Here is a 16,788-nt window from a genome sequence, read left to right on the forward strand (position 1 = left end):
CTGTAAGACTACAGTTGAAAGCAGTAAATGAATTTCCATCCTAGAAGGTCCTCTGAGAGTTTGAGAAACAGTCAATAGTCTCAGAAAGCCCTAATACCCGGGAATGTCTGGTATCTGACTCCCTCTTGACACTCATGGGAACACAGAGATTGACAGCCGGCCAAGGAAGCAAGGACCAGGGTTAGCAGCTGCCGGCATCTTCCGCTTAGTGAGAAACCCTGTCGTAACATCGGGGTTTCCAAGATCAGCCTTAAATGCAGAACTTCTGGAAGAGTTTTTAATTTAAATCTTAAAATACCAAACTTTCTTTTTCAATCCAGGGTAAGACGTCTGGTTACCACTTTAGGACACGTGTGAATTTTCACCTTTTAGTTTACCTGTGACATCAATAGCCTGCCCGGGAACACAGAGGAGTAGAAAGCCTCACGGTGCAGGCAGTGGAGATGGGCATCCTGTGACCGGCGTGGTGGTCCACGGGCTTGGTCCTGAGACCTGCCAACGTCTGCTATGCGACCGGCCGGTCCAAACTCACTGTGCCGTGTGCAAGTTTGAAACCAGCCTGAAAATGTTTGCCCGATCTCTTTTTCTAAGTTTCTTTTTAAAATCATTATTATATTGAAGGGTAAAGCCAGGCAGCCTTATGCCTCAGGAAAGAGAGGGTGACAAGCAGGTCCTTCCATTGGGGAAAGTCAGAGCCGGGCGGGGGTGCCTTTCTGGACAGACCAGGACCAGGGCGGGCGTCCTGACCACCCACGTGTCTTCCAGGCTCTCGGAACCTGACCCCAGCCACACGCTGGAGGAGCGAGTGGTCCACTGGTATTTCAAACTGCTGGATAAAAACAACAGCGGGGACATCGGCAAAAAGGAAATCAAGCCCTTCAAGAGATTTCTTCGGAAGAAGTCCAAACCCAAGAAATGCGTGAAGAAGTTTGTGGAGTACTGCGATGTGAATAACGACAAGTCCATCTCCCTGCAAGAGCTGATGGGCTGCCTGGGCGCGACCAGAGAGGAGGTCAAGGCAGACACGAGGAAGCGCCACAGTAAGCCTTTCTCCCCACTTGCAGCCACTCCCGCCCACTGTCCACGCCTCTGCTAGAGTTAAGACAGAGGGACGGTCCCAACAGTCTGAGGGTGGGGGCAAGTGTGATGTGCGGTCTTACTGTAGGTCCCCTGCCCGTGGAAACGCTGGCAGACGGTCGGCGAGTGGTCAGAGGGGAGCCGGCTTGGAAAGGGGAGAGCTCAGAGGTGTCTGGAGACACATCTTAACTCTTCTGTCCTCGGGAGGGGAGGGGAGCCTGCCTCCCCAAGTGACCGCCTTCTGATGCTGAAGAGCAAAGTGGGGACCCCTGGGAGCCATTTGGGGACCCCATGCATGGCCCCCGACCAAACCTTTAGCCTGATTATTAGCAGCTCAATAATTCCTGTTTCCAAACAGTCATTTCCACGGTTGAAACAGAGTTTCAGCTGTGCTGCCAGTTGGGCGAGTCTCTCCCCGGAACCCGAGCGCTGTTCCATGGCGCTGGGCCACCAGCCAACACCTTGGTCTCTGGTGCCGGGTGGGACCCACAGGGCCTCTCCCGCCGCTGCTGTCTTACGATCCCATCTTCCTGTTGCCGAACTTGCAGCACATTTGAAACGCGAAGCAAGTCTGAGGGCAGAGTCTGGAGCATCAGCAGATGTGGTCTGCTCGCTGCCCTGTATTTGTAGCTCAACTGGGACGGGAAAGCCCTGGACCCTGTGGTGGTGGTTTAGTTGCTAAGTAGGGTTCGACTCTTGTGACCCCGTGGACTGTAGCCCGCCAGGCTCCTCTGTCCATGGGATTCTCCAGGCAAGAGTACTGCAGTGGGTCGCCATGCCCTCCTCTGGGGGATCTTCCTGACCCAGGAATCAAACCCAGGTCTTCTGCCTTGCAGGCAGATTCTTTACTGACTCAGCTATGAGGAAAGACGGCCCCTGACCTCCCCCAAATAAACTAATGTGGTAAAAATGACAATTTGTTAAAAAATGAGCATTGGCGATTTGGATAAAAAGTTAGCTGATTTTGCAGCTCTTTTCTTTTTCTTTTTTTGCTGAATTTCTCTTAGTTTTTTTCCTACTGTTAGTTTTTTTCAATTTTATTATTGTTTATTTTTTCCTATCTTTGTCATTTGAAATAGGGAAAAGTCAAAGAAACATAAATATTCAGGAGGGATTATTTCTAAAAACCCAAGTTGTTACCAGTTTCTCTCTCTTTTTTTGCTCTCTACTTAACAATGCATTTTTTATTCCAAAAAATATGAGAAATCAAATAAAGAACATAAATAACATGTGATCTTTTATTTTGAGACAAAAATCAGACCAGATCTATAGCTTTACAACCACTATTTCTGTTCATATATACATACAGTCCGTGAGGTCATGACTTAGCCACTGAACCACAACAAACACATACATATTTACGCACTATGATTTTCACTACAAAATGGGATCATAATATATATACTTAATCACATTTATTTTTACTTTAAGCAATTAAACAAGATTTTTGCATTTAAATTTTTGCAACTAAGACATTATTGGGAGCATGATCTCAATTTTTGCTATTACAAAAAATTAAAAAACGAGAAAATATCCTGAAAAATATTGAGAAAAGATATAACATAGAAAAAATATTTTCCAAGGGTTCGGGAAGAAACTCACAAAAGATGACATTATGTCTTCATGGTCCTCTAAAATGACAATTGTACAGAAAATCAGCAATTAGGAAATGCTCATTTTTGACCAAATTACGTTTTTCACCCAAGTTGCCAAGCTGGCTACATTCTCTCAGGCATATTGCCTTACAGCCACATCACCACGCACAGGGTCGCCTGTAAGTGATCGGTATATCTGATGCCAGGACATTACCCTCCCCCCCACCCCCCAGCCCATCCATCGCTAAGCTTTGCGTTGGGAGCTGGGAGGTACACGGTCCTTTTCTCACTGAAAATTATTTTCACTTATGGGAACAGCTTCATATTTATTTTAATGACGTGTGTTCTGTTTCATTCAAATTAACTAGCAGTATATTTTTTTGCCCTTTATGTATTTTTAAAAAGTCCTTCATGGAATTTTTCCCTACTGTCTTGAGTGGAATATTTCACCCAGGGTCATTAATGAAATTTATATTCTTTTCATCTATAGAGCAAAGTTCTAGACATGTAGAAATGTCACCTTTTCTTGCTGTACCTTAACTTTAATCTGTGGCTACCTCCAATGATCGGTAGACTATTTACCATAAAAGAAACCAAGAAAAATCTGGCAATTATTCAGCCCAGTTGGTTGGAATAGATTCAAACTATCAATTTAATATTCTCTAAATTTGGACCAACGGCCCAACACCTGCTTTCTCTGTAGAGTCGTCATCGCAGGCCAAACAGAATGGAGAGTGGCAACAGCCGTGACCAGATCCTTCAGTCATCCAAGCCTACGAGTGAAAGATACAGTCCGCTTAGCTACGACTTACTCAGTGCTTTTGCAATTTGCTCAGTGCATCTGTGTTTCAACCATCATGCTCTGTTTCTGTTTGCTTCAGTACAACAAGGGAAGAGATTTGAGCCTGGAATGATTTTGCTCTTTAGTTTATTAATTGAATGAATGGACACTGACAATTAATCAAGGTGTTTGGGGTTAGGGGTGCTGCCCTCCACCTACTAACTCATTCCAAAGATATTTACCTGCTGCTCCCTGCTCGAAGCCTTGGCAAAATCACAGTAAATGAGACAGGCAAAAATCATGTACCTCTAAAGCTTACATTTTAGGGTGGAAAGAAAAGTGAAATAAATAGGAACAATCCACTGTAATGGGTGCTGCTTGCTAAGGAGGTGATGGGGGAGACTGGAATTCCAGGCGGAGGTTTCAGGCAGGAAAGTGTCTCCACAGGTGGGGTCCCGGTCCCTGTCCTGAGACAGGCTCGAGCCAAGAGGTGGAGCCAAGCGGGATGTGGAAATAGTTATTTTGAGCCAAGCCAGTTAAATGATTCTCGTGACTTAAATATAAGACCCAAAGCTTTCCAAGCATCGGCATTCTGTGCTGGACTCCCCGCTGCCGGGATCGCCTCTCCCTGGTGGAGCTTGAGAAACGGAAGAAGGCACTCTCCACGGCGAGTGGGCACGCCTGTGGGATTTGGGGCAAAATGGAACAGTCTTCTGAAGTTGGACTAGAGCGTCTGTATTGGTGGGAAGTGTTTATACACTGGCTTGCGTGGTCCGTTATTTATGCCCCGTGCTGAGCATGCGTGGAAAGCCTGTTTTCTCAAAGTTTGCTCGCGGATGACTCTTTCCTATAGTGATGTGGCTCTCTTCCTGAGAGAGTCTACTTAACCTCTTACGAATGAAGTATATTTGGTTTCTAATCTCTCTCTCTCTCTCTTTTTCCCCGCTAGCCCCTAGAGGTAATGCTGAAAGCACTTCTAATAGACAGGTGAGTATGTTTACACTGTAGCCGTAATCACTTGCTGCTTTAGTTGAGGTAATAACAACGAAGTTCTGCTCATTTAGAAAGTGAAGCACCTTCCAAGAAAGAAACAAATGCAGACCTTCATTTTTCACCGAGTGCCGCCTCCGAAGGGACTGTCAGCGTCCCGCCCTGTGCTCAAAAACATGCGCTGCCTCGGCCTGAAATAAGCTCTGTTCCAGGCAGAGCCTCGCTCCTGAGCTTTTTCCCTGGAAAAGGAATCCAGAGCAGTCTCCCCAGCTCTTTCTAAGGTATTTATCGCTGCAAACCGTGATCCTGGGTGAGGCCCTGAGGACACGCCTGTGAGGCCTCAGAGAGCCCGGCAAGATTCTGTCAGAAATCACCAACTTGCTGAATTATCAACGACAAGATTTTTGCCCTAATTATTTGTTTTTACTACTTGAAATTTCAATTATTTATTATTTTGAGAAAGATTTCTGAGTCCCCCTGTTTTGTGGGAATATGTGTATATACATACATATTACACAGTTCTCCAGGATTTGCAGCTGTAATTTGTTTCTTATGTTTGGTGAAGGAGACTGCAGGGACGGGGACCTTCGTTTTTCACCCAGCACTGCCTCCGAGGGGACTCGCAGCGCCGTGCTCTGTTCGCGCACAGCCCCCCTCTGCTCTTCTGAGGCTGGGTCTCTAGAGATGACCGTGCCATCCCAGCCACAGCCCTCTCAAGCCTAGACTCTCTTCCAGAAGATAAACAGGAGCGGCTCCTTCCTCCTCCCTCGAAGCCAGGGCCACACCCTCCTTTCTTCAGGCGGCTGGCCAATTTGTTGTGCGTTTTGTCTTCGCCTCTTTGATGTCAGGCCTCGGTTTCCTAAGACAAGCCCCTGTGTTTGTGGTGGGTTTGAAGTGGAGACCTCCAGTACACACCTAGGGTGTAACTTAAAACCACTTCATTAGGAAAGATGTGTGACACGGTTGGTCTTTGTTGAGCAAGTGTTTATGGTTTCAACTTTTTAAATCCCAGCGCAAATCACTTGTGCTTTAGAACAGGGCTGGTCTGAAAGCAATTACCTGGCTGAGTTCCCAAGGCTTCCACAGGACTTTTTTCCTAAGATAACAATGGTGACGGGCACACATGTGCTGCCTCAGTCTGAAATAAACTCTGTTCCAGGCACAGGCCTCACTCCTGAGCCTTTTCCCCGGAAAAGGAAGCCGGAGCAGTCTCCCCAGCTCTTTCTGTGGCGTTTATCACTGCAAACCATGATCCTGGGTGAGGCCCCGCTGCAGCTGGCATTTATTAAAATGACTGAAGACCATGCAGACTTCTTGAAGGAATCAAGAGTCCAACCACCAAAGTCTTTCAAAAATGGATAACCAAACACAAGAATAGGAAATAAAGGGCATCTCAGAGGATGCATGAAGCTCATATTTAATAAAAAAAAAAACAGAAAGTGACCGGCTTTTCCAGGTGTCTTCTGCAGTTTCCATCACAGTTCCTTGGCGGTCAGAAGCCTGCCGTCCAGCGATGTGGGTGTAGGTTAGAACATTGGTGCCAGTTCTCCTCCAGCAAATCTGATCAGTTTTATTCTCTGATTAAACGTGCTGATGGCTTATCTTTCTCCACAACTAACTACAATAGAATGTCTTGTTTCCTTAATGTGGGAGACGCAGTATCTCTTCTTGCCGCCTGTTCATGTATTTAGCAGGGGGATAAAAGCCAACCCAGAAGTCTCCTCAATATTTAAATGTCATTATTTTAAATAGAACTGACTTGTATTGGTTGGAATGGGTCTATGTGGAAAAATAAGCCAAGAAGGCTGCACATTGCTTCTCCTTTTCTTCTGTGTGATTTTTAATGGGCAGAGTGCAGAATTCCAGGAACTTAGCAAGCAAACTTTTGAGTTGCATTTCTTCTTAGAAATGGAATAATGAATGGAAAGGATGAAAAGAAAATTGTTAAAAAGCAGCCATGCCTTTTAAAATCTGAAGCATAAATTAGATTGTTAAAAATACATTTGCATGATAACTGCGTGGTGATTGGCGATTCTGCAGAATGTTTAATATATTGAAGCTACTTACAGTATGTGAAATAAATGCTAACTTCCTCTACTGATATATTTTTTTCTTATATTTCTGAACATTGAATGAAAGAAAAGCGCTAGAAGTTAAGGAGCACTCAAAATACCTTTATTTTTTTAGTTGATTCTTATATCCCAAGTGGGGTTTCCCTGGTGGGTCAGTCAGTGGTAAAGAATCTGCCTGCCAATGCAGGAAACATAGGTTCGACTCCTGGGTCAGGAAGATACTCTGGAGAAGGGAATGGCAACCCCCTCCAGTATCCTTGCCTGGGAAATCCCATGGACAGAGGAGCCTGGGGGGCTACAGTCCATAGAGCCACGAAAGAGTCGGACACGACTGAGCGACTAAACAGCTACAGCAGTCCGCAGTGAAGTCCGTCCTCTTTTCACTTCTGTGTAAAATGTTGCTTTTCCCTTTGTTCTTGTCAGCTGGATTTATTTCATTCCTGGAAGGCAAGCCTTCATTTTCAGAAATGAGTGCTTCAAATGTCTTAACACATCTCTTTTTTTTGTCTTTTTTTTTTCAGCCAAGGAAGCAAGGATAGATGACTCCACAACAGGTCCTAGACATGTGGCCAACTCCCTCACAAAAAGCAATTAAAAAAACCAAAACAAACACATAGTATTTGCACTTTGTACTTTAACTGTAAATTCACTTTGTAGAAATGAGATATTTAAATAGATGGCTTTAATCTGTGAAAATGGAAGGGCTGGCTTCAGAAAATTAATCACATACAATGTATGTGTCCTTCTTTGACCTTCAGAATCTGTAGCTGGTGGAGATGTGTTTTGAGTGGATTTGAGCTTGACTTCTTCATCCTACACACGTTAGCCGACAGAAGCCTTGGCTGAGGTGCCCTGGCTCCAACCTGTGCCTCCTCCTGACGGGCACTATCATGAGTAGTCCTGCCAGGTTGGCTGTGTCAGGGGCCTACTGTCCTGGTGGCATCGCTGAATCCATGCTGGAAGCTCCACGGCCCCGTAGATGTTTGTAGTCGCCTGCTGACCCCGTCCTGGCTTTGTTCGTTTCTTGGGATTCTGTGTTAGCTTGTTGGTTTTCCTTCCTGAGTTCCTGCTCATGCAATGAGTTATCCAACCACTCGCGCAGCGTTCACCGGTAGTGCCCTGCTAGGAGAGGAGATATTTCAAACTCTTCTTGATATGCCTGTTTTTCCATTGCGATCTTCTGTTTGAGTTTTGCCTTGGGCTCAGATTAACCATGCTGTAAATGCTAGAGAATTCTGACTGCCTTCCTGAGGCAGCGTGGAGGGGCCCAACGTTCAGAAAGGTAAATTTAATCACGATCTGACCCAGCCTGCCAAACATGCTTGTCAGCCTTCTTCTCCTCTACATCTGGCCCCTGTCCACCCGTCCGTGGTCTACCCCGGGGCTCCTGGGAAGGGAAAACTGCCACCTGAGCAAGTTGTGAGCGGCCTCCTTAAAGAAGGCATGGCCAGGTGAGGCTGTGCCGGGCACTGGTCCTGGCAGCTGGGGACAAAGGCCTGTGGATGCCCGCTTCCCTTCTTCTTTCCTGAAGGACTGGCCACTGGGAAATTCACCCAAGTGGGGCTGGACAGGGATGGGGGCAGCTGAAGGCCCCACGGGGGCAGCGGGGCTGGGCCTCGGGCCAGCTGGCTGCCCCCGTCAGGGCTGGAGCCCCGCCTCCGTGATGTGCCCACGGGCTCCCCGGAGTGGAGTGGAGTGACAGGCTGTGACGCTGCCTCAGCTCGAGCTTTAGGTTTGGAAAAAAATCTCCCTGGCCCCAGATCCCCCAACACACAGCCTATCGATCTGTCTCGACAGTTGTCATGAAGACGTTCCTGCAGCGTCTCGTTTAAATTACGGGAAAGTCAAAGTGGAACCTTGGAGCCTAAAAACCAGCCCCCATGTGTGTCACCATTGTTTAAGAAACGGTTATGATCCTAAATTTATTGGATAATCTTTTATATTTCTGAACTTTGAATTTAATCATTTTTCTTAGATTAAAATAAAATATGCTATCAAAACCGTAGTCAGCCTCTTGTTTCATTCTAGAGGTGTCTACCGTCGGGAGGCAAGACAGGGATGCTGGGCTGGGGGAGGTGGACCCTGGTGCTGCCCCTCTGGCTGTGGGATTCGGGGTAAGAGCCTCTGGGGGCTTCAGTCTCCTGCTGTCAAACAAGATGACAAGTGGCGACCTGCACCCTGGTGAAGGCACAGGTGTCCACGTGTGAAGGGTGCAGGCTGGTGCAAAGGGCACACGTGTTCATCCTCGTGATGGGAAGCGGCCGTCCACTCACGAGGAACTGAGGGCTGGAGGACTTCCTGTGCTGCCGGATGCTGGGTGGACCACAGAAGAGACAGAAATGTTCTTGTCATGGTTAGAGCTAGTGGTGCTCACATCACAGCTCCAGAAACCCTGGCAGACCGTTGGCCCCCAGCCCCAGTCTCCCGTCCTCGGTTAGACTCTCTGTGGCTCCTGCTGCAGTGGGGGCTGCTCCCCTCGGTTCTGCTGAGATGTAACTGACACGCAGGGCCGTGAAGGGCAAGATGCCCGGCGTGATGACGCCCCTTCCGTATGGCGTGATTATGTCCCTTCCGTACGGCATGAAACGCCTGTCACAGTAAGTTTACAGAGCATCCAGTCTCTCACACAGGTACCAAAAAAAGGTTGCTTTTTCCCCTGAGTGATGAAAACTTTCAAGATCTACTTTCTGAGTAGTTTTCAAATACACCAATCAGCCGCGTTAACTGGTCCGTCACGGTGCGGCCCGCACAGCAGCCTCTTGGCTGGCCATGCTTCCTCTAGGGCTCTCTGTCCCTTCCTAGTAAATCTCCCCTCAGCCGCTCTATTTCTTTCTCTGCTAAGAAAAGCGTCGTCTTTGTAAAACTCAACCTTAGCATTTCAATTGTGCAATCAAGTTGCTACTGGAAAGGAGTTAAGAGGAAGCTGCCAGGAAGCACTCCTTGAAGGGGTGGCATTTGGACTGGTTCTGGAGCAGGTAGGAGAGGACGAGTGTCCAAGGAGGCTCAGAGCCTGAACAAAGGCACATAGGCTGGAGGGACGACAGAGCCATGGAGGCCGTGGGCCCACACGCCAGGGCTGGAGCAGATGGTTCTTATTGCTAGCTATTAAGACTTTAAATGAAAACAGGAATCGTTTCCCTTACGTACCTGGCACAGCTGTTTCTAGTGATAGATGCCTCCCTCCCCCAAGGCCCTCCCCTCCTTCTCATGTTGAAAAACGCTCTCCTGCTTCCTTGTCAAAAATCTCCAAGTGGAAGATTATTTAGAAGTGCACTGACCAACTCATAAATCACACCCATGAAAGTCATAACCGGAATTTTCTAAAGTTATCAAGATGTAAGGTGTCAGCTTTTTTGTAACCCATGTGCAGAAATGACTGACATCATCATAGGCTGCCAAATGGACGCTAGATCATGCAAACAACAGAGCCGGGCCAGACAGAAAGTGAGGGGGAGAGAGTAAGAGGCCCGTGGGTGGTGGTGACGGTGGCGGTGAAAATGGTGGTAAGGAGGAGGACGATGGTGCTGCTGCTGGTGGTGATGATAATGGTGATGGTGATCATGGTGATGGTGATGGTGGTGATGGTGATCGTGGTGGTCAGGGTGATGGTGGTGATGGTGGTGGTGGTGGTCATGGGGATGATGGTGCTGACAGTGATGGTGATCATGGTGATGGTGATGGTTATGATGATGGTAATCATGGTGATCAGGGTAACCGTGATGGTGATGATGGTGGTGGTGGTGATGGTGGTGGTGGTGATGGTGGTGGTGGTGATGGTGGTGATGCTTCTGATGGTGATGATAATGGTGATGGTGGTCACAGGGATGATGGTGCTGGCAGTGACGATGATGGTTATGATGATGGTGATGATGGTGATCAGGGTGACTGTGATGGTCATGATGGTGGTGATGGTGATGGTGATGATGGTGGTGATGGTGATGGTGGTGGTGGTGATGGTGGTGATGCTTCTGATGGTGATGATAATGGTGATGGTGGTCACAGGGATGATGGTGCCGGCAGTGACGATGATGGTTATGATGATGGTGATGATGGTGATCAGGGTGACCGTGATGGTGATGATGCTGATGATGGTTATGATGATGGTGGTGGTGGTGATGGTGATGGTGGTGATGATGGTTATTATGATTGTGGTGATGGTGGTGATGATAATGGTGGTGGTGATGATAATGGTGATTGTGATCATGGTGATCATGATGGTTATGATGATGGTGATGATGGTGATGGTGGTGGTGATGCTGCTGATGGTGATGATAATGGTGATGGTGGTCCCAGGGATGATGGTGCTGGCAGTGACGGTGATGGTTATGATGATGGTGATGATGGTGATCAGGGTGACCGCGATGGTGATGATGCTGATGATGGTTATGGTGATGGTGGTGATGGTGATGGTGGTGATGATGGTTATTATGATGGTGGTGATGATAATGGTGATGGTGATCATGGTGATCAGGGTGACCGTGATGGTGATGATGGTGGTGATGGTGATGGTGGTGGTGGTGATGGTGATGGTGGTGATGGTGATGGTTATGATGATGGTGATGATGGTGATCAGGGTGACCGTGATGGTGATGATGGTTATGATGATGGTGGTGGTGGTGATGGTGATGGTGGTGATGATGGTTATTATGATGGTGGTGATGATAATGGTGATGGTGATCATGATGGTTATGATGATGGTGATGATGGTGATGGTGGTGGTGATGCTGCTGATGGTGATGATAATGATGATGGTGGTCCCAGGGATGATGGTGCTGGCAGTGACGGTGATGGTTATGATGATGGTGATGATGGTGATCAGGGCGAAGGTGATGGTGATGATGGTTATGATGGTGGTGGCGATGGTTTTCTCCCTAATACCATATACTACCACAGAGGCTTGGAGAAGGAAATGGCGGCCCACTTCAGTATTCTTGCCTGGAAAATCCCATGGACAGAGGAGCTGGCAGGCTACAGCTTAAAGGTCGCAAAGAGTCAGATAAAACTGAGTGACCTGAGCACAGCACATACCACAGGGGCCAAAATTTGTAAAGCATTTTTGATTACTTAGATGCTTAGGCATTTTTGTATTTCTTCACTCTAAAAAGCTGTATGAGCTACTTTTTTACTACAAAGCTGTAAACAAATCACCCAAAACTCCACAGTCTCTCCCACCCTGTCTATTCTTGTCACTCTCTGCATGTTGGCTGGCTGGCGGGGCTCTGCTGGGCCGGCCCCGTGCCTCGCCACTGCTCCGGGATGAGGGGCCTGGGGTGTGTCTCTGCGTGGCTGGGGCTGAAGCACGGTATGACTTACCCAACTGTGAGCACATTTCAAACCTCATCTTGTGACCTGTCTGCTCGCATCTGTGAACCACCCCTGGGCTCCGAGCGGGTCCCCAGGCTCAGCCTCCCAGGCCCCTTGGGTCTGTTCTGCTGTCTGTAGAGCAAGGTCTTGTCCCGGGCACCAGCCAGAGGGTCAGTATTTTCATCAGGGACCGGACATGACTGAGGGCAGAGGCCCGCAGCACATTCTGTGTTTTATTTGAACTGCGCTCATCTCACACGCTAGTAAAGTGATGCTCAAAATTCTCCAAGCCAGGCTTCAGCAATACGTGAACTGTGAACTTCCAGATGTTCAAGCTGGTTTTAGAAAAGGCAGGGGAACCAGATCCAGCCAACATCCGCTGGATCATGGAAAAAGCAAGAGAGTTCCAGAAAAACATCTATTTCTGCTTTATTGACTATGCCAAAGCCTTTGACTGTGTGGGTCACAATTAACTGTGGAAAATTCTGAAAGAGATAGGAATACCAGACCACCTGACCTGCCTCTTGAGAAACCTGTATGCAGGTCAGGAAGCAACAGTTAGAACTGGACATGGAACAACAAACTGGTTCCAAATAGGAAAAGGGGTATGTCAAGGCTGTATATTGTCACCCTGCTTATTGAACTTCTATACAGAGTACATCATGAAAAACGCTGGGCTGGCAGAAGCACAAGCTGGAATCAAGATTGCGGGGAGAAATATCAATAACTTCAGATATGCAGATGACACCACCCTTATGGCAGAAAGTGAAGAGGAACTAAAAAGCCTCTTGATGAAAGTGAAAGAGGAGAGTGAAAAAGTTGGCCTAAAGCTCAACATTCAGAAAACGAAGATCATGGCATCTGGTCCCATCACTTCTTGGGAAATAGATGGGGAAATGGTGGAAACAGTGTCAGACTTTATTTTTCTGGGCTCCAAAATCACTGCAGATGGCGATTGCAGCCATGAAATTAGAAGACGCTTACTCCTTGGAAGGAAAGTTATGACCAACCTAGATAGCATATTGAAAAGCAGAGACATTACTTTGCCAACAAAGGTTCGTCTAGTCAAGGCTATGGTTTTTCCTGTGGTCATGTATGGATGTGAGAGTTGGACTGTGAAGAAGGCTGAGCGCCGAAGAATTGATGCTTTTGAACTGTGGTGTTGGAGAAGACTCTTGAGAGTCCCTTGGACTGCAAGGAGATCCAACCAGTCCATTGTGAAGGAGATCAGCCCTGGGATTTCTTTGGAAGGAATGATGCTAAAGCTGAAACTCCAGTACTTTGGCCATCTCATGTGAAGAGTTGACTCATTGGAAAAGACTCTGATGCTGGGAGGGATTGGGGGCAGGAGGAGAAGGGAACGACAGAGGATGAGATGGCTGGATGGCATCACTGACTCGATGAACATGAGTCTGAGTGAACTCCGGGAGTTGGTGATGGACAGGGAGGCCTGGCGTGCTGCGATTCATGGAGTCACAAAGAGTCGGACACGACTGAGCGACTGAACTGAACTGAACTGAACTGAGTCCCATTCAGTCGACAGCTGCTGAATTTCCCTGGCCACTGGCATCTCGGCTTTGCATCTCTTCTTCAGAGTTTGAGCTAGCCACTTGCTATCCACAGTGGGACGGAGGGGAGGCTGCCGGGGGTGGAGGGAGTGTTCCACAGGCCCCGTCTGCCCTCTGACCCTGCACGGGTCTCGGTGTTTACTGCCCCTTACATAGCTCATGTGAAAGAAATGCCCTGTGCTGCCTGTTTTCTCTGACATCTGAATGCTTGCTGAGCTCTGATCAACTTGACCAGTTAATTCAGGTCATGTGTGTTTCACAGTGGGAAGATTTCATACCCTCATTATTAACATCTTACCTTCAAAACAAAGATTTGATTTCCCTCAGTTGAAGTTATGCTCAGTCAATAGATTGTTTCTTTGTTTTAAAAGATGGATTTTTGTACTCCCAACCACACTGCCTACGTGCTGCCTTTCCTGTCTACTGTGGCTGTAGTTCAGAGGACAAGCACTAACTCCTTAAGATCTTCTAAGTGCGCCCGGGGGAACCACCTTGAATGTTTCAGTTTAAATTTACATATTCATGATGCTCTGAGTATTAGACCGGAAACGCTGTTTCATTACTTAAAATGTGTCCAACTCTGCTTTTTCATCTAAGAAAATGGTCTAATTTGGTGAGAAATGTTATTAACTGAGCCCTATTATAATAAAAGAAACATATTTCTAGAAGTAAGATAAAATGAATAATTGAAATGTGTTTTGGAAAGGGTTTAGGAGCAGTTGGTGGTGCTGAGCGGAGCTCATGTGAACTGGAGTGACTTCTGCTGACAACTTCTGGGCTTTCTGACGCTGATGCTGTTATTTGTGAGTGCGTGCTCAGCCGCCTCAGCCATTTCTGGCTCTTTGCAACCCCACGGACTGTAGCCTGCTAGGCTCCTCTGTCTGTGGTTTTCCCAGGCAGGAATATTGGTGTGGGTTGCCATGCTCTCCTCCAAGGCATCTTCCCGACCCAAGGATTGAACCCACATCTCTTACATCTCCTGCGTTGGCAGGCGGTTCTTTCCCACTAGCACCACCTAGGAAGCCCGACTCTATGCTCACTGAGCCTTAAATCCAAGTCCCCCCACCCCCAGCTTGGGAAAGAGGAATGAAGTGAAAACAGAAGGTATTCATAGCAACGCTGCTGTTCATACCTGTAAGGAAAGGCTATTCCTTCTGGTGACCCCACAGTCCCTGACATTTCCTGATCTGGAACGAGCAGAAACGCTGCCCCCGGGGGATGGAACCCGCCTAAACGGGCTCGTGTCTGTCTCATCAGGTCCTCGAAGCAGAGCCTGTGACTAGAGCAGGTCTATTCACCACCGTACAGAGTGACCACACGAAAGCCTCAAAGGCTACTGCTGGGCTGGATGAAAACGGCCCTGTCGTGCCATCGACACGTTAAAGAATCAATAGGTTTGATGTAAGAGTCTGTCTTCCATTTCGTCCCTTTCTCTCTAACTCTACTTCCAGTTATTTTCGACTTTTCCTAATGTATTCGCCTGGAAGATACGTGTATCTGATGAAACCTTGAGAAATGAGTTACATCCGGTCATTATTGCTACTCTCAAGACATGTTCCAGGGAAGGGAAAATGGGAGCTGGATGTAGTTGGCAACTTTGGTGATGAAGCTTGTCAGAGGCCACCGCCCACCCCGGCCTCCCACGGTGCCTCCAAGTCCTGTCACAGCCTCCATGCCTTCCTCAGGCCACAGCACAGTCTAGCCTCAGAAACGAACCTCCACGTTGGTAAATCAGTGTGACTCTTCTGTCACCCAAATGCGAACAATTCCACCTTTCCCCCCAAACCTGAAACCAATCGTTTCCAAATGTGCTGTTTTTATTTGCTTTTGTGTTGGGGAGCTAAGCGGTAATTCACTGTAGCTCCCTAAGGGCTGTTGAGAATTCCTTTACTTGTAAAGTTTGAGATGAACACATCCATCTGTTATTTCTCCTTTTAAGTTTGAAAATCCACGTGCCAAGTACAGGATACAGTTCTAGGGACCATAGATCATATTTGTAATAACATCATTTATGAAACTAAATCAGGTCACGATGGCCACCATTTGAAAACCTCAGATTCAGCAAAGAATTGTCTGTAGGCCACAGTTCACATCAGATAAAGCCTCCTTCATGATTAATGTTTCCTTCTCAGTGAGTTTATTTCCATTGTCTCCACTTATCTTCTTCACATAATCCTCTCTTAGTTAACAGCAACGGTCACCTTTTGATTTTTCTATTTTTCATATTCTTACTGAGACACAAACATGTCATTTACTAAATTTAGAGTGGGCTTGCTATTTTTCATGTTATTTAGGTTTTCATGACTGAAAAAATGTAGACTAGCTCATCTTTTTGTCAAATGCTACACAAGTGCATTTTCCAGAGCTTCTTCTTGGGAGAGTGGGGCATGGAGTCTGTGTTCCATCTTGCTGATAAAACGCATGTTGACTAAAATGAAGATCGATCACACAATTAAAGCCTGGAGAGGAAGCCCTTTCACCAGCCCCAGCTGGTCCCCTGGTCACCTCCGGCTGCCGAAAAGCCCATAGATAGCTATGCTCTGGCAGCGGGCCCAAAGGACCCTTATCTGAGCACAGATGGGACGCGCTTTCAACCCGTTAAACCGCGTCTGACTGGGGTGCTTTCTCTTTTGAGCCACTCACACACCTGAGCCAGAGGTGGGCCCTGGCCACACGACCTCTCCTGGTTTCGGGCCTAAGGGTCCTGACCAGTGCTCCCGTGGGGGCCCGCCACCCACTGTCCTCCGCCTGCCTCTCTCTGACCAGTGCTCCCGTGGGGGCCCGCCACCCACTGTCCTCCGCCTGCCTCTCTCTGACCAGTGCTCCCGTGGGGGCCCGCCACCCACTGTCCTCCGCCTGCCTCTCTCTGACCAGTGCTCCCGTGGGGGCCCGCCACCCACTGTCCTCCGCCTGCCTCTCTCTGACCAGTGCTCCCGTGGGGGCCCGCCACCCACTGTCCTCCGCCTGCCTCTCTGACCAGTGCTCCCGTGGGGGCCCGCCACCCACTGTCCTCCGCCTGCCTCTCTCTGACCAGTGCTCCCGTGGGGGCCCGCCACCCACTGTCCTCCGCCTGCCTCTCTCTGACCAGTGCTCCCGTGGGGGCCCGCCACCCACTGTCCTCCGCCTGCCTCTCTCTGACCAGTGCTCCCGTGGGGGCCCGCCACCCACTGTCCTCCGCCTGCCTCTCTCTGACCAGTGCTCCCGTGGGGGCCCGCCACCCACTGTCCTCCGCCTGCCTCTCTCTGACCAGTGCTCCCGTGGGGGCCCGCCACCCACTGTCCTCCGCCTGCCTCTCTCGTCAGTCGCAACATTTTCTTCTTTGTCACATTTCTAGAACCGCAAGTGGGGCAGAGCAGAGCTCCGCCCATGTGTGCCAAGTGCTAGGGTGAGTCGTGCCCTTT

General features: G+C 48.3%; 1 protein-coding gene across 2 annotated transcripts in view; it reads left to right on the forward strand.

The window, feature by feature from the left end:
* SMOC2 (SPARC related modular calcium binding 2) overlaps positions 1–8,520 on the forward strand; it is a 158,075-nt gene extending 149,555 nt beyond the window's left edge. For both annotated transcript variants that reach the window (XM_061428586.1, XM_061428587.1), the window contains exons 11-13: positions 766–1,040; positions 4,403–4,440; positions 7,037–8,520. In XM_061428586.1, the coding sequence (XP_061284570.1) occupies positions 766–1,040; positions 4,403–4,440; positions 7,037–7,054 (331 nt within the window). In that variant the 3' untranslated portion in view covers positions 7,055–8,520. The remainder of the gene's footprint in view (positions 1–765; positions 1,041–4,402; positions 4,441–7,036) is intronic.
* Positions 8,521–16,788: the final 8,268 nt, after the last annotated feature.

Source organism: Bos javanicus, chromosome 9 (genome assembly GCF_032452875.1).
Source record: "Bos javanicus breed banteng chromosome 9, ARS-OSU_banteng_1.0, whole genome shotgun sequence".
NCBI classification, from domain to species: Eukaryota; Metazoa; Chordata; class Mammalia; order Artiodactyla; family Bovidae; genus Bos; species Bos javanicus.